Source organism: Anabrus simplex, chromosome 5, assembly GCF_040414725.1.
Source record: "Anabrus simplex isolate iqAnaSimp1 chromosome 5, ASM4041472v1, whole genome shotgun sequence".
Taxonomy (NCBI): domain Eukaryota; kingdom Metazoa; phylum Arthropoda; class Insecta; order Orthoptera; family Tettigoniidae; genus Anabrus; species Anabrus simplex.
In genome coordinates, this window is record NC_090269.1 from 448837883 (window position 1) to 448860387 (window position 22505).

General features: G+C 38.2%; 1 protein-coding gene across 1 annotated transcript in view; it reads right to left on the bottom strand.

Annotated features, from left to right (window-relative positions):
* Positions 1-22505, bottom strand: part of LOC137501038 (zinc finger protein 260-like) — a 114751-nt gene that overhangs the window by 23709 nt on the left and 68537 nt on the right. The window contains exon 7 of the mRNA XM_068227898.1: positions 15181-15263. Within this exon, the coding sequence (XP_068083999.1) occupies positions 15181-15263 (83 nt within the window). The remainder of the gene's footprint in view (positions 1-15180; positions 15264-22505) is intronic.

The following is a 22505-nucleotide window of genomic DNA, read 5'->3' on the forward strand; positions in this document are numbered from 1 at the left end:
CCTGAATGAGTAAATTTATAATACCAATATAATGGTCCGTTATTGGACATTATAAATTTTCCTAGAGCTATGTCTCATTTCCAAAAATAGATGCCTGCCAGGCCATCAAATGATATAGATGTTGATTCCCATAGGGAACCTAAAATATTTGTCCTGAATGAGTAAATTTATAAAACCAATAAAATGGTCCGTTATTGGACATTATAAATTTTTTGCGTCTTGGGTGGTGTGCTAAGTCCCAACTGATGAGCCTAACTTAGCACACGAAGGCGAAACGCAGGCAACCAAGAATGAGTTAGCTGGAAAATTTATAATGTCCAATAACGGACCATTATATTGGTATTATAAATTTACTCATTCAGGACAAATATTTTAGGTTCCCTATGGGAATCAACATCTATATCATGAACAACATGCTTCAAGTAATATTTTGCAAACTATCCAAAGCAACTGATGATCAATTTGGTTCAATTAAGGATCCATTCAAGGGTGTTCCAATATCTGATAGGATAGTCAACTGGTGAATAACCTGAATTAAATGTACATCTGAAATTCTACTTCTTGATGGTCAGATTTTCCATGGATCGCGTGGATTAACTCTAAGTTACCGTTCGGATCAACAGCGCCCGATTTTCAGGTTTTATTCTCGCTTTCTAACAAACAGAAGACGAGCCCACTGGCATACAAATAAAGCGGAGCAAGTGGAAATGGATCGACCACACACTGCGGGAGCAACATGATGCAGTGGAGAGAAAGGCTCTGTTTTGGAACCCCCCAAGGACCGCGGAAGAGAGGTAGACCCAGGAAGTCATGGAGCCGCAGTGTGATGGAGGAGGCAAAAGAAGAAGGGAAGACCTTTGGAGAACTCAAGACACTGGCTCAAAATAGGATTCGTTGGCACTGCTTAGTCGGAGCCCTCTGCTCTGCAAAGGAGTAAAAGAACATTAGTCAAGTCAGTCAATTCTCGCTTTCCGGTTTTTGCTGTCAACGTATTTTACACTACGTTTTCATTCCCTGAAAGACAATAATAAACAATTTCAATAAAATTTTACCCCTCACGTTATGCATTGTGACTGCGTTCAAACATGTTGTGAAAATTTTAAGTGAGTACTCTTGCCATTTCAATAAATAAATTATCTTGAATTACGTTGAATAAATATTTCAGTAAGCACATTTTTGCTCCTCATTTGAAGTAGTTATGCTCCCCTCTGAACCCTATCCTTTGGTCAATGAAGTGACAGAAAAAACTCGCAACGACACCAAGACCCAAGAGTACGATATTGCTGACTGAAGCAGCCGAGGCAGACGACCAAGGATGGAACGGTAAGTTCAAGGGTTCAGTTTCTCACTGATTAATATACCAGGCATAGTGTTCACTGGCATATTGGAAGGGAGGGTTGAGAGGATGTTGGATGGAAACCAATGTTGCTTCAGACCATGGAGGTATTGTCAGGATCAGATTTTCAGTATACACCAGGTAATTGAAAAATAGACTGTTGTGTTTACGTTCCGTAGATCCAGAGAAAGCATACGGCAGGGTACCAAGGGAAAAGGCATTCACTACACTAGGGGTCAATGGGATTAAGGGCAGATTATTAAAATCAATCAAAGGCTTTTATGTTGACAACTGGGCTGCAGTGAGAATTTATAGTAGAATGAGTTCTTGGTTCAGGGAACTTACAGGGGTTAGACAAGGCTGTAATCTTTCAGCTTTGTTGCTCATAGTTTACATGGATCATCTGCTGAAAGGTACAAAGTGGCAGGGAGGGATACAGTTGGGTGGAAATGTAGTAAGCAGTCAGGCCTTTGCTGACGACTTGGTCTTTATGGCAGATTGTGCCCTAAGCCCGCAGTCTAATATCTTGGAACTTTAAAATAGGTGCAATGGGTATGGTATGAAAATTAACCTTTCAAAGATTAAATTGATGTCAGCAGGCAAAAAATTCAACAGCACTGAATGTCAGGCTTGCAGGCAAAATGGCCTACAATGATTTACAAAATTCTCTCAAGTTTGGAGTATGCAGGCTATTATTCATCACAAGTTGGACAGGACAGATGGAGACGAGTTGCTTTCTTTGCTTTCTTCAGAAACTCTGCAGGAAAACTACTTGAATAACATGGTCGAGTATTTCTGGTTTTCAAAAGAGAAATGAAATCCACAATTTCAATTGACATTGAGTACCTAAACTGATTTTGGTTCTTTTTTAAGAGACTGAACACACGTTCACACTCACAATGCATTAGCCTGGATATCCTATCCCATCGGTTCCACAAATGTTCATCAAGCAAGCCCATTTGGTGTCATCTATCAGATTCTCACTTTCAGCAGTAGAAGTCATCAATATGAAGAGCTACAAAATGGTTCTGAAGCACATTCACTGCATTCTCAACAGACTCACTGTCCTTCCTCGGCAGCAATGATGGAAATCTTTGTAAAAAGAATTGTACAGAAGAAAACCGGGCACTTTCAATGAAACATCTACACACTTTGCATGTTTCAGTACTTCCATCATTGAGAGGGAAATTGTCCATAATATACTCACATGCTGTACAGAAGTGACACTTGGCAGATGAAAAGAATGTTGATTTATCTCTATCATCAAGCTTCTTCACAAAGTCCATTCTCTCAATGATAATAAGTAGCTCATCACTGTCTCTCTGATTTTCTATATATTGGTATGGAACATTTAATAAAAGGGAATTTTTGATCACTTTGGTTTAATAAATCTGGAAAGCAGCCGCTTTAACAGGTTCGTCATTAGTTCTAGTAGTTTATGAACGTGCGGGGAAGCACTCTGAAGTGTAGAGTTGAGATTCTCAAATAAAAGAATGACAGCATACAGGAAGGCACAGTATGGCTTATTTAGGCCTGATGACAGAACCATTAAAAAAATTCTCACAATTTCGAATAATGTTTTTATTTTTAGCAAGCAGTATCCGATTATGAGACGCATGCAAATACTTGGGAGCGGCCAATTCTGATGACTCAACAGTTTTCTTCTTTTCATGGTCTTTGCAACTACCAGGCTCGGCTTTTGGAATCGTAAATGATGTTAAGCTAGTAGTTTTCCACAATGAGTATTAACAAGCACCTCATCTTTAAGGAAACCAGGTGGTGGATCCCATTGCTATAACAACCTTTGCAGACACCTTCTTAATGATAGCCATTTTGTGCAAACATGTTTCAGTATCTTCTTTGTTTCCTTGCTGTGAAGCTCTTGAAATTTCTTTAGGTGTTCCTTCCTCTTAAATACTGTAATAGAATATGTTAGCTAATAGTTCAACAGGCAAACTGCTGCATCTTTCTCAGTAGCCAAGTTAATGAAATAGCATGAGCAACCCACTACGAAGACAGATGACTGTGCTTCCCTTAAAACTACACAATTTTGAACTGGTGTTTTATAACACTCTAACTGTGAAGTTACCAAATTACAAATGTTACATACATCCTGTTTAAACACCCACCAAAGGCCGAGACAGACAACACTGAGCTATCTTTCCCTGCTTTGCCACAAACCAGGTGATGACAATAGGGTAAAGTTTAGCATCACTACTATTGCTCCCATCTTTAGCTAAGGGAAATGGATCATGTTGCATGTAGCCACCAGAGTTCACTTCTTGAACCCGTAGCCATTTATTTCGAAATGTGTGTGGTTCTCGTACAACAACAGCCATATTTTTTTTTGCAATTTCTGAATCTAAAAATGTTTTCCCAAACATAGCACCAGCATGATCAGCAGCAGCCAACGGGATATTCTGATCAACTGAAAATGAGGTGAACGAGCATTCCTCTCTTAGCCTATAAAGGTTGGCTCCAGAAGAGGTAAAAACAAATTAATTTTCTGACTGTCATCCTTACATTTTGTATGGATACATGCTTAACAGATTTAATGTGATTTACAAATTCTGTTCTTCCTTCTTAAGAAACGTTTATATCACATGAGCACATGGAACAGAAAGCGAATATTTTGCCCTTTCTTGATCGTATAAAACAAGGAAATTCAGCAGAATATGCCCCCCTAAAATATTGAAAAATCTTTTCTTATTTGAACTCATTACGAACGCCACTAAAAGTACTAAATCGCTCATAAATTCGTCACACAATTTCACGAGATTCAGAACCAGCGCCAATGTTACACCAACACACAGACGAAGTTTTCAGCTGCTATGAAGCACGACGCAGTTACTAAAGTTCTTATATATAAATCCATAGCCTGCTACCTTTCACTGATTTCTTTTCATCAAAATCACAGCCTGTTACTTGTTTGGGAATATCTCACCGAAGGCAGCAGCAGTTGAAGTCGAACAGGTGACAACAACACGGTGATAATCGATAATGTGATTATCGATACATTTACCGGTCAAATTTGGAACACTGCATCTCGTTATACCAGCTACTGGAAAATTCTAAATTCCCACAGAGGGAATTTGATATTTTTCACCAATAGAGCATGTCAAAAATGTCAAAAACGTATCAGATTTAAGGCTTTTCAGGCGTTTGCTCCATTAACCAGCATTTTGTCTTAGGTCTGACACTAGACTCATCAGAGCGGGATGTGTCAGACCCTACCCACTGACGCTGGGGTGTATGCAGGTGAACTTATCAGAAGCCCTTATAAGAGGCACAGTCTGACAACTGCTAGACGAAACCCTGGTTAATAGAGCAAACGCCTGAAAAGCCTTACATCTGATACGTTTTTGACGTTTTTGACATGTTCTATTGGTGAAAAATATCTAATTCCTTCCATGGGAATTTAGAATTTTCCATTCAGAATTGCTAGGCGGGCAATAATTCCATTGTGGAGATTTATCTCCCATATGCAGTTATGAGACTGTGCCTCTTATAAGGGCTTCTGATAAGTTCACCTGCATACAGCCCAGTGTCAGTGGGTAGGGTCTGACACATCCCACTCTGATGAGTCTAGCGTCAGACCTAAGACGAAACGCTGGTTAATAGAGCAAACACCTGAAAAGCCTTACATCTGATACGTTTTTGAAATTCTTGACATGATCTATTGGTGAAAAATATCTAATTCCCTCCATGGGAATTTAGAATTTTCCATTCGAAAAATATCCAATTCCCTCCATGGAAATTTAGAATTTTCCATTCGAAAAATATCTAATTCCCTCCATGGGAATTTAGAACTTTCCATTCGGAATTGCTAGGCGGGCAATAATTCCATTGTGGAGATTTACCTCCCGTATGCAGTTATCAGACTGTGCCTCTTATAAGGGCTTCTGATAAGTTCACCTGCATACACCCCAGCGTCAGTGGGTAGAGTCTGACACATGCCACTTTGATGAGTCTAGTGTCAGACCTAAGACGAAACGCTGGTTAATAGAGCAAATGCTTCAAAGGCCTTACATCTGATATGTTTTTGACATACCAGCTACTATTAAACGTAAGGAATTTCATGTTTTATCCGTATTGAACTGGTATCACGATTAAATAAGCTTATAGTAGGTTCCACCTTTTCATTACATTTACAATGTTGTTATCTGATGTTTACAACATTATTTATTACAAATTACAGGACATGTTTCGGTGTACAATTTTTAACACCATCATCAGCTGCATGAAAAGTGTATAGAAACTTCGTGGTTAAAACAATGGACAGGATATTATCATACTTAACTCCTTATATACAGGCATTAAAATGTTGTTATAAATAAATTAACATCTTACTGTGCTAGGTTAAAACTAATTTGTGTGACAAGGAGATTCTTGCAGGTCAAAATATAAAATTATCATTTGATATATGAATGGTCTTTGGTTCCTTAATGTCTATAAAATTATACACTTGTAATATTGGTTTCACATACAATCGTAAATTAGAGGATTGAAGTTGAATGCAGTTCATTTGACATAAAGATATTCATTTATAATATATGCTATTTTGTTGAATTAAAAATTCGTTGTATATAGAAGAATTATTAAAGCTGAGCCGTCTTCTTATTTTTGTTGAGTAAAAAACGTAGCATTTTTGATGCTGTGTATGTAGTAGTTGAACTGTGATACAGTCAAATAATATCCCTAACGCTTCATCACACAGTACAAGACACAAGCAGACACACTCGTTGTGCTGCAGCCGTCAAGCGAGGTACACAGCTTTAGAGGCGAGTCAGGCGTTTCAATAATTCAATCAGCATCTCTATCGATTTTCTCACTTTTCTTTTAACATAGGGTTTCATCATTACAGGTGCCTACTGAACAGAGAATCGTAGCCTGCTTAACAACTATAGGGCAAATTAATATCACAGTTCAACTACTACATACACAGCATCAAAAATGCTACTTTTTTACTCAACAAAAAAAAGAAGACGGCTCAGCTTTAATAATTCTTCTATATACAACGAATTTTTAATTCAACAAAATAGCATATATTATAAATGAATATCTTTATGTCAAACGGACTGCATTCAACTTCAATCCTCTAATTTACGATTGTATGTGAAACCAATATTACAAGTGTATAATTTTATAGACATTAAGGAACCAAAGACCATTCATATATCAAATGATAATTTTATATTTTGACCTGCAAGAATCTCCTTGTCACACAAATTAGTTTTAACCTAGCACAGTAAGATGTTTAATTTATTTATAACAAGATTTTAATGCCTGTATATAAGGAGTTAAGTATGATAATATCCTGTCCATTGTTTTAACCACGAAGTTTCTATACACTTTTCATGCAGCTGATGATGGTGTTAAAAATTGTACACCGAAACATGTCCTGTAATTTGTAATAAATAATGTTGTAAACATCAGATAACAACATTGTAAATGTAATGAAAAGGTGGAACCTACTATAAGCTTATTTAATCGTGATACCAGCTACTATTGAAAGTCAAATAAACCAATTTGAATGCAAAAAGCGAAAACAAACAATGATATTCAAAATCTGTACAATAACATTGTTTATCCGAACAAACATAAAACACACTCAACATCCGTACAGTTTACGGAAATTCAAAAATACTAGGCAGGTATGTTAGTGGAATGGTAACATCGTTAGTGAAGCCTCAAAGTCTGTGCCTGTGCCCCTACTGCACAGTGGTCTAGATATTCTGGGAATGAAGAGACGGAAATACAAATAACTTGGTTAAAGGTGAAATCCGTTTACAAGAGGCAGATGGGAAAAGTTGATCACGCAGATCAAAATAAATCGTAACATAAGTGGTACTACCCAATTGACTCTGTATGCCCTGCATTCATATGGAATTGCAGGATGCATGACTTCCTCACAAGCAAAGTAGTGGGAAGCTCAACCTCGCGTTGTTTTTGTTGCACTCTTAGGAGAAAATAAATGGACAAATAAAAGGGGGATTTTATACTAGATATGACAGGCTAGACCACTTGATCATCACACAAGATATTACCAACACAAGACAACACGGGCAGAAAATACGACAGTGGTTTTTATGCCATACGTTTTGTGGCATATCACATGATGAAAAATGTGCAATAATCTGCAGCAATTCTTGTTTATGTAATTACGTTTTTTGGTGACAAGTGATTAATAAGGTTTTCAATTAGATTGTCAGTAAAATGGTACTTCATGTTGTATTGACAAATATTCGCCATGAACCAGTTATACTGCTGTAACACGTTGAAATGGCATATGGCTTTTAGTGCCGGGAGTGTCCGAGGACAAGTTCGGCTTGCCAGGTGCAGGTCTTTTGATTTGACTCCTGCAGGCGACCTGTGCATCGTTATAAGGATGAAATGATGATGAAGACAACACATACACCCAGCCCCCGTGCCAGCGAAATTAACCAATGATGGTTAAAATTCCCGACACTTTCCGGAATCGAACCCGGTACCCCTGCAACCAAAGGCCAGCACGCTAACCATTTAGCCATGGAGCCGGACTGTAACACTTTACTCGACTGGCAAGAAGCATGGGACACTGGTGGAACTACTTTGACAAAATTTCAATCATGGAATTTTCCCATCTACCATCCCAACCACCTTCACTGTTGATGGTCTAAAGAAGGAAACTGATGTCACCGAAGTCCAGGCTGTGCAGAAGGAGATGAAACCAGGGAAAGCTATCATTCCACATGATCCTCCAGCAGAGTTTTGTTCTCTCAATGGTGGGACGCAGCAGTGTGGCTAAAACAGCTTTTCAACCAGTTCATCAAAGAAGGTCAAATACCAACAGATTGGCAATGGAGCATCCACTCAAAAATAAGGGAAGCCCTGCTGATTTTGCTAATTACCACCCGACCAGATTTCTGAGCCATGCAAAGACAGTTTTGAACAAGTCCTCGACAAAATGATTAGTGACTTAGCCAAACTTACAATGGCCAAGGTAGATTTGTGAAGAATTGTGGCACAACAGCTGCAATCCACACTGCATGGCTGTCAGGTGAGAAAGGCCATGAAAAGAATAAGATGCTTCATCTCCACTTTCTAGACCTTGAGAAGGCCTTCATTTGGGCAACACATGACCTAATCTGGTCAGCGCTATGAGAACAGGGCATTCCAGAGCATCTTGTTGTACAATTGCTCTAAGAAAAACCAAAGACAATACCACGGACACTTCTCTATGCTAAAGGTGTCGTTTTGGCTGCTGAGAACAAGCTTCACCCCCAGTGCCAAACAGAAAATGGAACAATCCACAAGAGCAATACAGCATGCACCTCAAGAAAAAGAAGACAGAATACATGACATTAAATCCTCGAGAAGTAGGAACAATCCATGTTGACGGTCGAGATATACCACGAATACATAAATTTATGTATCTTGGCTCCACAATCCCTGACAATGACTGAATTACTGATGAAATCAACTTAATGATATACGCAGCCTCGCTGAAGCTGCGAATGAAAACGTGCGTCCTTGTGACCATCGAATGAAGTACCATCTGAAATGTAATATCTACCTGACTCTTATCCATCCTGTCATATTCTACGCCACAGAATGTTGGCCAGCTACAAAGGCAGTAGAACGCCTACTATGTGTCATCGATAGGAAGATGCCTAGGTGGAAGGCTGGCATAACTAGATGATCAAATTCCAAATTATGTTATTAGGAAACGTGTTGTCATTGCACCGATCGAGAAGAAAATTCAGGAAAGCCATGTGTGCTGGTTTGGGGATATATTGCGTGCAGATGTGGATATATCATCAGCCAGCGTATACACAGGAAGTCAGTGGAAGGAAGCGCAAGGGACGAACAAGATAGTGAAGGGTCAACACAGTGTACAACGACCCAACACCTGTAAGACTACATACAGACATGCCCCGAGAATGAACTAATGGGATACAATGAATCACAACACGGACCTTGCCAGCAGGCAGAACAAACGCTAAAGAAGGAGAATAACAAGAAGCAAACTGATGAATATTCTATTGTAAAACATGGGAAACAATGGATATATTACACATCCTAGCATTCAAATTAATATGTTCAAATTCTCTCCCTTTAAGCCTGTGTCCAATACCTATACATCACTTATTTTCACAAAATGATGTTACAATTACAGGACGCTTGTTGAATTTGTGTTTGAATCACTCCACTATATGCATTTTTGAGAATATATACAAGTCACCTAAAGAAACATATGTCTCTCTCCAGAAATGGAAGGTAACCTGAATACTATGTGGTTAGCTCAGAGTCTCGTGTCTTTCCACAAGTCAGCAATTAAGAAACTGATTAATCTTCATAACATGCTCTTATGTAATTCAGTGCAAAACTGAAATGGAAAATTTTTTTGAAAGAAGTCATTTAAGTTGCTCCATGATATTTGTAGAGTGCTGAAATGAGAACCAGGACATTACAGCACCAGAGGTAAAGCTGTAGATACTGTAAGAGCCTGTCAACTGGATCCTTCAGAAGCATCTACGTCTTAAGATATTCAAATGACTAAGCTACTTAGAAAATGAATGGTGCTCTGCCTTGTATACCAAGAAAAATGATTATATGCAAAAGTCTTATTGCTTTCCTTGTTAGAGAGTGTCCCTCCACAACATATTATAGAAAGAAGAAAGCAAAATTAAACTCCATCTGAAAATAGAAATATGCACTGTGGAATATTGACTTTCATAAGCAAATTTTTTATTAGTGGTCATATCATGATATTGTTTCCTAAATTAGCCTATTGTGTCCTGTTACACAAGAATTACAAAGAAACAGGAGAATTTGAACCTCAAAGAGTTGATAAATTACAGCATTCTCCAGTTGTGGGCATGGGTCCTCTGTGACTAATGAGAGAATATAATCTGGTACTGGACGGTTCTGAAGAACATACATACATTATCATTATAGACTGTTATGCCTTTCAGCAATCAGTCTGCAAGATGCTGTGAATTTACTAAACGTTGCCACAATCCTCTATTTGCAACTAATGCTGTGGCCTCATTTAGTTCTATACCTCTTATCATTAAATCGGGAGAAACTGTGTCTAACCATCGTCGTCTTCATCTACCTCTACTATTCTTACCCTCCATAACAGAGTCCAATATTCTCCTAGGTAACCTATCCTCCTCCATTCGCCCCACACAACTCCACCACCAAAGCCGGTTTATGCATCCAGCTTTATCTATTGAGTTCTTTCCCCAATTAGCCTTTATCTCCACATTCCAAGTACCCCCTGCCATTGTTCCCACCTGTTTGTAGCAGCAATCATTCTCGCTACATTCATGTCTGTTACTTCTAACTTATGAATAAGATATCCTGAGTCCACCAAGCTTTCACTCCCGTAAAGCAAAGTTGGTCTGAAAACAGACCGATGTAAAGTTAGTTTCGTCGGGGAGCTGACTTCCTTCTTACAGAATACTGCTGATTGCAACTGCGAGATCACTGCATTAGCTTTACTATACCTTAATTCAATCTCACTTACTATATTACCATTCTGGGAGAACACACAAGCCAAATACTTGAAATTATCGACCTGTTCTAGCTTTTTTTATCTCAAATCTGACATTCAATTCTGTTGAATTTCTTACCTACTGACATCAATTTAGTCTTCGAAAGGCTAATTTACATACCATACTCACTGCACCCATTTTCAAGTTGCAAGATATTAGACTGCAGGCTTTTGCCACAATCTGCCATTAAGACCAAGTCGTCAGCATAGGCCAGACTGCTTACTACATTTCCACCTAACTGAATCCCTCCCTGCCATTTTATACCTTTCAGCAGATGATCCATGCAAACTACGAACAGCAACAGTGAAAGATTACAGCCTTGTCCAACCCCTGTAAGTACACTGAACCAAGAACTCATTCTACCATCAATTCTTCCTGAAGCCCAATTGTCAACATAAATGCCTTTGATTGACTTTAATAATCTACTATTAATTCCATAGTCCCCCAGTATGGCGAACACCTTTTTCTTTGGTACCCTGTCATATGCTTTCTCTAGATCTACAAAACAAAAACACAACTACCTATTCCTCTCATAGCATTTTTCAATTACCTGGCATACTGAAAATCTGATCCTGACAGCCCATCCGTGGTCTGAAACCACACTGGTTTTCACCCAACTTCCTCTCAACGACTGATGGCACCCTCCCTTCCAAGATGCCAGTGAATACTTTGCCTGGTACACAAATCAATGGGATACCTCGCTAGTGCGGCCAGTATCCAGTAATCGGGAGATAGTATGTTCGAGCCCCACTGTCGGCAGCCCTGAAGATGGTTTTCCGTGGTTTCCCATTTTCATACCAGGCAAATGCCAGGATTGTACCTTAATTAAGGCCACAGCCGCTTCCTTCCACTTCCTAGGCCTTTCCTATCCCATCGTCGCCAATAGACCTATCTGTGTCGGTGCGACGTAAAACAAATAGCAAAATAAAAAAATGTCCAACCTAAATGTATCTTACCAACACTCCATGCTAATCTTATTATTCTATGAAGCCATTTCATCCCTGCCTTCCCACTATACTTCACCATTTAAGTTCTAATTTCATCTATTCCTGCTGCTTTATGACAATGGACTTTATTTACCATCCTTTCCACTTCTTCATGCTTAATTTCAACCAACATCATATTCCTCATCCCCATGAGCTTGGCTGTTCGCAACACCACCAGGAAGATTTCCTTCTACGTTGAGAAGATGTTCAAAATATTCCCTCCACCTCTCCAGTGATTCCCTAGGATCTATTATGAGCTCACCTGAATTGCTCAACACACTGTTCATTTCCTTTTTCCCTCCCTTCCTAAGATTCTTTATTACTGTCCAGAAAGGTTTCCCTGCTGCTTGACCTAACCCTTCCAGGTTATTACCAAAATCTACCCACAACTTCTTTTTGGATTCAACAACTATTTTATCACTCTGTTTCTTTCACCTACGTACAATTCCCTGTCTGCCTCGGCTTGTTTGGAGCAATTTCTGATAAGCCTTCTTTTTACATTTACAAGCTGCTCTCACTTCATCATTCCACCAAGATGTTCGCCTTTTCAAATCTTTACACAAGTTGTTCCTAGGCATTCCCTTGCTGTTTCTACTACAGCATTCCTGTATGCCACCCATTCTCTTTCTATATCCTGAACCTGCTTACTGTCTACTATTCGAAACTTCTCACTAATCATATCCATGTACTTCTGTCTAATTTCCTCGTCCTGGAGATTTTCTACACTTATCCGTTTCCAGACAAATTTCACTTTCTCTATCATAGGCCTAGAGATACCTAGTTCACTACAGATCAGATAGTGGTTTGTATCATCAAAAAATCCCCGGAAAACTTGTACATTCCTAATAGATTTCCTGAATTCAAAGTCGGTTAAGATATGGTCTATTATGGATCTCGTACTCCTAGCCTTCCATGTGTAGTGGTGAATAGCTTTATGCTCGAAGAATGATTTTGTAACTGCTAAACCCATACTAGCACAGATGTCCAGCAAATGCTTCCCATTCCTATTAGCTTCCATATCTTCCCCACATTTACCAATCACCCTTCCGTATCCTTCATTCTATTTCCAACTCTCGGATTGAAATCTCCCATTAGCACTATCCTACTCTTGCTGTTAACCCCGACCATGATGTCACTCAATGCTTCATAAAACTTGTCAACTTCATCCTTTTCTGCACCCTCACATTATGAATACACTGAGACAATTCTCATCCTAATTCCTCCAACTGAAATCTACCAACATCATTACTCATTTACGTGCCTAATAAAAATTATGTTGCATGCAATGATATTCCTGATAAACAGCCCTACCCCGAACTCTGCCCTTCCCTTTCTAACACCCGTCAAGTACACTTTATAATCTCTTATCTCTTCCTCATTATCTCCCCTTACCGGAATATCAGTTACTCCTAGCACATCCAGATGCATCCTCTTTGCCGACTGGGCCAGTTCTACTTTCTTCCATAAGCCCCATTAATATTGATTGCTAACCGTCGAATTCCATTTCGTTCGCCAAGCTGTTTCAAAGGAGTACCTCCCCTGTTTAATGGGAGTGGGACTCCGTTACTCCCATAGCTCCGAGGCTTGCTTACAATGTTCTGAGCTCGGTAAATTCATGAAGCAGGATGCTACCCTACTTACACAGAGTCCAAGTGAGGGTCCCTCCTTTAACGGGTTATGGACCACGCGTGGATGGTATAGTCCGAGCCGCCTGAACACAAGGAGGGCCATGCCTCAGAATATGTCCGAGATGACCACTCCTATTCCATAGCAACTGGTATCCCGACTCTCAGGACCACTTACTAGGCCACTCAACCATTGCCCATAGTTCATGAACTAGGACGTGAGTACAGTGCCACTAGTTGTGAATGTACAGTAGGAACAAGTCAATGCTTCACACAACAGATGAGAGGATGCACAAAAATATATAAACCTTTCAGAATTCGTTATTTCTATCACAAATGTGGTTTAAAACCTTAGGCCATGACTAGCCAGAACACAACCTGTTGATACAAGGCCGCAGCTAAAAGAACACGTCTGACCTTCTAGAAACACATCCCAGGGAGCACAGAAGTGACAATCAAAGATCATTTTATGCAGTAACCAGCAAAGGTGTGACAGCAAGTAGCAAATAGCCCAATGGCACACCCACAGTAAAGAGGACACTACTGCATTAAAAGTCTGATAACAGGATAAAGAGTCGCTACTCTGTGACATCACTGTTATAATAACAATTCTGAAATAAATTATATCATCACATTATTATTTCCCTACATTTATGAGACAGTACATGTAATAATGTGAAGAATTCTGGCAATTTTTCATGCACCTCAACAAATTAAAGACTTCTCTAGTAGCTGCTTATTTGAATATTTTATAATAATTATATGCTAATTAAACTAACTGTGTAAATGTGTTTGCAATCAGCACAGTACAAGCACTTGACTGACAATGAGCACGAACATGGAAAGTAGGAAATGGCAACAAGCAACCAGTATGACCATAACACTGGAACGAACTTCAAATCAACACCACAATATCTTGTAACGCTTACAACAATGTGGAAATTTTAGTTCAAAACTATGATATCAAAGATGTAGGTCTACTGAACTGAATGTTTCACTTCTACAACCCTTCTGCTTTGGCGTCCACAAATGGAAGAATTTGACTTAACACACAACAGAACTGGACTGATCATAAGAAATGAAATCTAACCCCAAAAAAATCTTTAAAAGACAATAATCTTTGTGTTATTGTACTACTGAATGGAGCCATCAATATACTGATTAATGAAGCTAAGTTATGTAACTCGAAATAATTATATTGTTTTCAATGTCCATAAAAAGTAACAATTTTGAATTTGTAGATTTTGTTTATAAGCTATAAACATGGCTATCTCTGTATATCACTGTTGGCACACACACAACATTTCTGAGAATATCTCGACGTAATAGTTGCAGATGACATTTCAGATGACAAAAATATGATGAACAGTGAAAGCAAGAGTACATTTTTCATTGCTTAAATGAATTATAAACAAATACATTTCAGAAATATCTAGATCTACCAGATATTTGTTTGTATGTATATATATTGAATAAAACTACATTGAGGAGCATTCATATGATCTTAAAGTTCCTGAAACATGTAGATAATTTTAACAAATCTATTTTTAATATGTTGGAGTATAAACCTAACCTTGTAAAGAAAGGATAAAACTGATGAAAATGGCCAGTTTTTGGAAAAAAATTATCCACAACTAAAATGCAACAGTTAATAGGTAAAACCTTATTAATTTTGTATACGGTGTACATACCTTGTTTCTTCTTTGATGTACGGGATGAGCTGATCAACAGTGTGTTGTTCTATAAATATTTTCTCCTTTGTGTCTTCGGAAGGCTATAAGTAAGAAATAAGAAAAGTAGAATAAAGAAGTGATGGAAGAAAATAAAAACAAGAAACAGCTGAGAAATAATTTTTTCCAATAACCGTCTTACTAATAAGAAGTCCTTATACAGTTGTTTAACTCTTGTTTAGTTAAACAGTCAATAAACCCTGTATAATCGTTTTACATTTCTCTTAATAATAAACGAGGTATATGCATTGTATTACTATGCAGCACGTATACACTTGTTCCAAGGCGTAGGAACCTCTTCCTGCAGTTCACTGACAAATTTCGCACGTTCACCGCCTTTATGATCGCTTCTGCTGGTTATCTACGAGCAAAACTTTCTGGAAAATAGCACAGTAGCACGGCATATCAAAAAGGCAGTGGCAACACTAAGTGAGACAGCTGGAAATTGGCTTATACTGATATCAACATTTCTTCAGCTTGCTTGTGTCATGAACGCCAGAAAAAGAAATGGAAAGGCTTAAGAAAAGATCAATAGCTCCTAACTGGGATAGTATGGAAAACACAAGAAATTGTAATTGAATCGGCGAGTTGAAAAGGGTACACATTCCAAAATCCTTACTTTTCAGGAAAAAGGGAAACCTGTTATGTAGCTAAATGAAAGGTTTGATCAAAAAGTTTCTATTAGGCATTTATACATCGTATTTCTGCATATTCAACTACAAAGTATGGAAATCATATTACGTATGGTTGTCAAGTTATGCCATTTTTTATCTCGAGGAATGTGTCCCATTTTATAAGTACTCAAATTTGAGACAGATCTTTGTAGGGGCAGATAATGTATAATAAACTCGCAACTTCAAAACTCTATTAAGCAGTAACACATTATTACACAAACATATGCCCAACCATCATTTCTTTTATAACTTAGTTATTCATTGTCATTCCATGAAACAGCTGGAAATTCACTTATATTGATATCAACATTTCTTCAGCTTGCTTGTGTAATGAACACCAAAAAAGAAATGGAAAAGCTAAGATCAAAAGCTCCTAACTGGGGTAGTATGGAAAATGTAAGCAATTGTACTTGAATCGGCAAGTTGAAAAGGTTACACATTCCAAAATCCTTACTTTTTAGGAGAAAGGAGAAACAGTTTTGTAGCTTAAAAGAAAGGTTTGATCAAAAAAGTTTCTATTAGGCATTTATACATCATATTTCTGGGTATTCAACTACAAAGTATGGAAATCATATTACGTATGATTTTCAAGTTATGCCATTTTATATCACGAGGAATATGTCCCATTTTATAGGTACTCAAATTTGAGAAAGATCTTTGTAGGGGCAGATAATGTATAATAAACTCGCAATATCAAAAGTCTATTAAGCAGTAACACATTATTACACAACAATACGCCCAACCATAATTTATTTTATAGTTATTCATTGCCATTCCGTCTCTTTAAAGTGTTTTACTTTACAAAGATATCTAGCCTCCATAACCTCTGAACGGTGTATGTCTTCTATGTTTAAAATATCGTGAAGATCATCAACGTTATCATCCATTCTTTCAATGGTAAATGGATAAGTCGAATATTTCACCACGATTATATTACTGCAGACAATAAATACCACGAAAATAAACTGCTCACTCATTTTTTTTCCGCTACTCGCTGCTATACAATGCTTATAAAAGGTTCCTGCTCTGTATAAGCAATCCAATGAATAACTATAACAGATGTATACACAAGAGGCTTATACACGGTTTATTAGTAACAAATTTCACATAAACAGCGTATAAACCTTGTATAAAAGTTATACACCGTTTATTAGTAAGACGGGAAGGGTATAAGTAATTTATCTCCCAAAGTAAAAATATAAGAATGGAAAGGAACAGACAAGTGATAAGAGAGATAAGAACATAAAAAGAAACACACGATAGGATAGAACTAGACAAGGTAGCAATGGAATAGAAAGAACATGAAAGGACAAAGACTGTCTCTAAATCCTTACCCAATACCATTCCTTGCCCCTTTACTCTTTCTATTGACTCCTATTTCCACACTGACTAGCTATTTTCTTTATCCTATTACATTCACATTCCCCTCTTCCCATATCTTTCTACACATGACTTGACCTGTCACTTCCCTGTTCCTACCAGGCTGAATGGCTCAGACGGTTAAGGCGCTGGCCTTCTAAACCCAACTTGGCAGGTTCGATCCTGGCTCAGTCTGGTGGTATTTGAAGGTACTCAAATATGACAGCCCCATGTTGATAGATTTACTGGCACGTAAAAGAACTCCTGCGGGACTAAATTCCGGCACCTCGGCGTCTCCGAAGATCTTAAAAAGTAGTTAGTGGGATGTAAAGCAAATAACAATATTATTACTTCCCTGTTCCTTTCCATTTTCCTATGTACGTTCATTCGCAAAACACCTCACTGTAATATCAAATAAACACACATTATTTCTACCACTTTCCCAACAAGCGAACAATGTTTAAATCATAGCCATAGACATATCCATCATCCCTCTCTGTACATCACATTCAGACAAACAAGCATAAATAAATAAACAAGTGAACCATAAAAACCATCAATAAACACTGATCAGCATTTAGAGCTGTCACGCAGGTGGCAGAATGTTTACCTATTGCTTACTTAGAAACAAAAATAGAAATTTATGAAATAACTCTCTTGGTAAAGTATTTCTATTGCTAACTCCCCTTCCTACAAATGAACATTTCCAAATATTTGTGGCTTTGAATTTCAAATTATATTCATGTTGTGATCTTTCCTACTTTTAATGAACGCTAACTTAAATTTATTCATCTACTAATGTCATGCCAAGCAATCTCTCCAATGACAACTCACAATACACCACTTAGTTGTTCTGTCTGTTTCCCTTCTCCAAGTCTTCCCAGCCCAAAATCTGCACAATCCCTGTAATACAACTTCTTTGTCAGAAACCACCCAAAAGAAATAGAGCTGCTTTCTGTGCATTATTCCCTGTTCTCTAATCAAGTAATCCTACTCTAATTGTTGCCTTGCTGGAGATATAAATGCCCTGTCTTTTACAACCCCTAAATAAACATTATAGGATCAAATAAAGCTTCAGCTACTCTAATGCTCTTATAGCCGCCCCCTTAGTCACAATTTTTTTTGCTATTGGCTTTATGCCGCACCGACACAGATAGGTCTTATGGCAATGATGGGACATGAAAGGGCTAGGACTGGGAAGGAAGCAACCGTGGCCTTAATTAAGGTACAGCCCCAGCATTTGCCTGGTGTGAAAATGGGAAACCACGGAAAACCATCTTCAGGGCTGCTGACAGTGGGGTTTGAACCTGCTATCTCCGGAATACTGGATACCGGCCGCAATGCAGCAATCGAGCTCGGCAGTCACAATTTTATCCAGCTGATCTGCACTTTTGTTTTCAGTATTCTCCGATGATCTGCCCCATCAAAAGTCTTAGGTAGGCCAATAATGATAGAGTCCATTTGACCTCCTAAATGTAAAACATCTGCTATATCTTGCTTGAATACTATAAGTTGAAGTACAGTAGAATAACATCTCATAAACCTGAATTACCTTCTTTCGAACCAGTGAGTTATTTTGTAAACATGTATAATATAATCATAAAGAATGCTTTCCAAGAGCTTGCGTGCAACAACAGTCAAGATGATGAGCCTGTAAGTATTTGCATTAGGTTTATCACCTTTTATTTATACAGCAACTTTTTCCTCGTTTAGTATACTTGCTTCATACAAACAGTAATCAATTAAGCACTACACATATGTATACTGACTTTAGTATATCCCCAGAAATCTAACCAAACACACCAGCATTTCTAAGTTTTGTATCTTATTGTCATGGCTTTGCTGGCGAGACCTAGTGTTTACAGTACATTATGTCTTCTGGTATGTGCTAGAAAAATCTTGTTACTTTCAATGATCTGTCACAGTCTTATCCTTCGCTTTGACAATAGGAAAGTGACCAAGGTATGAGTGATGCAAGTAGTGCCATTACTTATGCAGCCAATCCCTGCTATAAATGGTGTGAGAATGTTGCTCATAGGGTTGATTGTTCCATGCCTTTCAGAAGGCTGGCAGAGTGTTATGCAATAGCAGCTTCTGGCTCAGTGAGGAAAGCAACAGGAAACTAGTTCACTCATTTCCCCAGTATTCCTCTTCAGTGATGCCTAAGCCATCTATGACAACTAATGATAGTGTTGCTGATGATCCAACAAGCCTTCAGAATGGGGAATGAACATCCATACATCTTACTGTTGATGACTTTTTAACCATAGGCCCATGTGGAAATGGGTGAAACTGTCATCTGTGTCAGGCACTGCACAAGGACACGAAAATAACACTATTCTTGTGCCATCTCATTGACGGGTGTGATGCCCATTTGCTCATGAACAGTGTCTTTTTTATGTGATACATGAGTGTGATGCCCATCAACTGAGTATACCTAAACGGTGCAGGCTCTCACACACAATGAAGTCAACACCATTTCTGTTCGATGTGCTCAGGCAGATTAGTTCTGATGGCATGACATTTCTAGCATTTCCAAGGCAAGATACAATATAATTAAAATAACAATTCTTTAATTACAAAATTCACCTACACATATCCTAATTACAAGTTAACTGAAACAATAGAAATTTAGTGATTGCAATATTCCTAGGGATATGTATCCCCCACAATGTAAATATTATGATATATAAAGCCAAGAGAAAATCGGATCACCCGAATGCATATAGAGCTATTTCCCTTGAGTGCACCAGGTTCAAGACATTATCGAAGCTCCTGGCTAATCGTCTAATTAAAAACGTTGATGACAGAGTTCTGGAGGCACAGTTTGGACTTGGGAGAGGAAGATCAGCCACACAGGCAATTCAGTGCCTTCTAAATGATGTCGAGGCTGCTCTAGCTGTCTCAAGAGGAAAATTACATGCCATTTTCATAGACTTTTCGAAAGCATTCGACATGTTCAGCAGGAAGATTTTGTTGGAGAAATTAGAACAATTGATAGGGAATAGCAGCAACATAACACGACTCATTAAAATCATATTGGCATCAAATTGCATAGTGATAAATGACAGAATAACAACATCTAATCCTATAGAACAAACCACTAGCATATTACAGGTGATCCGTTCAGCCCATCGTTGTTTATCATCGCGACTGCTGATGTTATAGAAATTTTTTCAGAAAGAGTAATCCTGTATATGTATGCAGATGATATGGTGTTGGCTTCGAGTTCAGAACAAGAGCTACAAGCAGCTTTTAACCAAATTACGACATGGGCAGAAAAGAATGAACTTAGTTTGAACAAAGGAAAGACAGTTTCTATGACATTTAGGAAGGGTGGAAGGTCCACAACTTTCAGTGCAAGGAATAGTCCCCTGTAAAGTGTGAACAGCTTCAAATGCCTGGGCATCACAGTACAGTTTTCTGGCAAGGATTTTATGCTGCATATTAGGGAAAAAGTAAACGCGCAATAAAGGCTATGAATGACATCTGGTTCCCGCACAGGCTATCACTAAATACAGCCCTGGAATTGTTTAAACTGAAGGTAACACCCGTTATTGCTTACAGCCTTGAAATTGTATGGCCTCATTTAAAAGAGAAGCACTTAGCATTAATAGAAAAATTTAAGGCGACTTTCTTGAAGAACATTCCGTGTGTTTCTAAATACACCCCTTCATGTCTGGTTTATGAGTTAACAAGGGACCTGTTCTACAAAGAGGATCTTTGGCTACAAATGCTTCCTCCGTCCATACAAGGATATGATAAATTACTGAATGAACTAAAATTAAAAAAGAATAGCATATGGAGAGACTTTTATGCTTTGGATGCAATGGTCTATAAAAACTGGATGCGAAAAAAGTATGACATAAGACATCTAGTCACTAGGTTCGCCATATATGGCTTTCACTCTAAACTGTGTCTAATGAAGCGGTTTCATCAGCCTGGTCCGAACTGTGTGTATGATCGCTGTAGAAACCCTTGTGATCAATATCATGCTTTGTACTGTAAGCTTCAGCGAGAATCATGGAAGGAATTTTGTTCAGACGAGCATTAGTTTCTGTAATTTAATATTATACCATTGTAACACGGTATTATTGCTTTACACAATTGGCCATTGGCTGCAATAAATGTTTTATTAAATTGCATGGTATATGTTGTAAAAGGGAATCAAATCCTAATTAGCACTGTCCTTGGGACATTGAAGAATAGGTGTGGTGAATTCCAGAGCGGTTTAACAAATCTCGACAATGGCTCACAGAACAACGTGTGGTTCCAAGGCTTCAAATCTAGAGGACAAGAAACATCTTAGAACTACAGGAATTTGAATATCTCACTTCACAAGCGAACACAATCATCAAAGCAGAAGTTTATTCCGATTAGGGCACCTGCAATTACAACATTGACTGCATTGTCCTTTCCAAAATAACTGATCATCACCTGTCCTACCGGAACATTTGTGGAGACTTAATAAATGAAAACTACCAAATTCCCTAAAACACAAAATTGGGGTGAACTGACAGTTACCTACAAACAAGAAAGGAAGATGACAAAACTACACCTCATCAATCTCTATTCCTACATAACCTACAAAACAAAATTCAACTATTTTGGAACATACAAGAGGAGGACACTATAGGAAATGGAGTATGAACCAGACTTCCAGCAACACATGATGACAGACACATCATGCGGATACATTGTAGAACTCCATATTAAGGAGGACCCTTTAAAGCTTGGCAGATCTAAACAAATGGCAGCTCAGCATGTCCTGCCTTTGGAAAGAAAGACTGAAACACAACGAGAAGTTTTGTCAGAAATATATTAAATCCATGTAAGAATTCGAGTCACTTGGCCACGAGAAATATATAAATGTGAAACCCTCATAGGAAGAAAACCATAATTAAATTCACATCACCCTATCATAAAGCAGTGAAGTTCAACAAAAAAGAACACATTGTTTTAAAGGGTTGAGTCAAGAGTGACAATGGCATAAGTGTCAACAACATCCTGCTTGTAGGGCTATCTATTCCAAAACTTCTCTTCTCTATAATCATCCGATTGTGGGTCAAGCACATTGCACCATGACATTTACAATTTACAGAGTTTACTCTGGTATGATAGGCCAAAGTAGCCAATCAAAACATATGGTTCCCCAACCGTAAACTACAGAATAGCATTCCTCACAATAAGATGCACAAAGATATTCAATGAAGAAGAAGGTATGGGCTTGCCATCTGCAGCAAACATCATAAA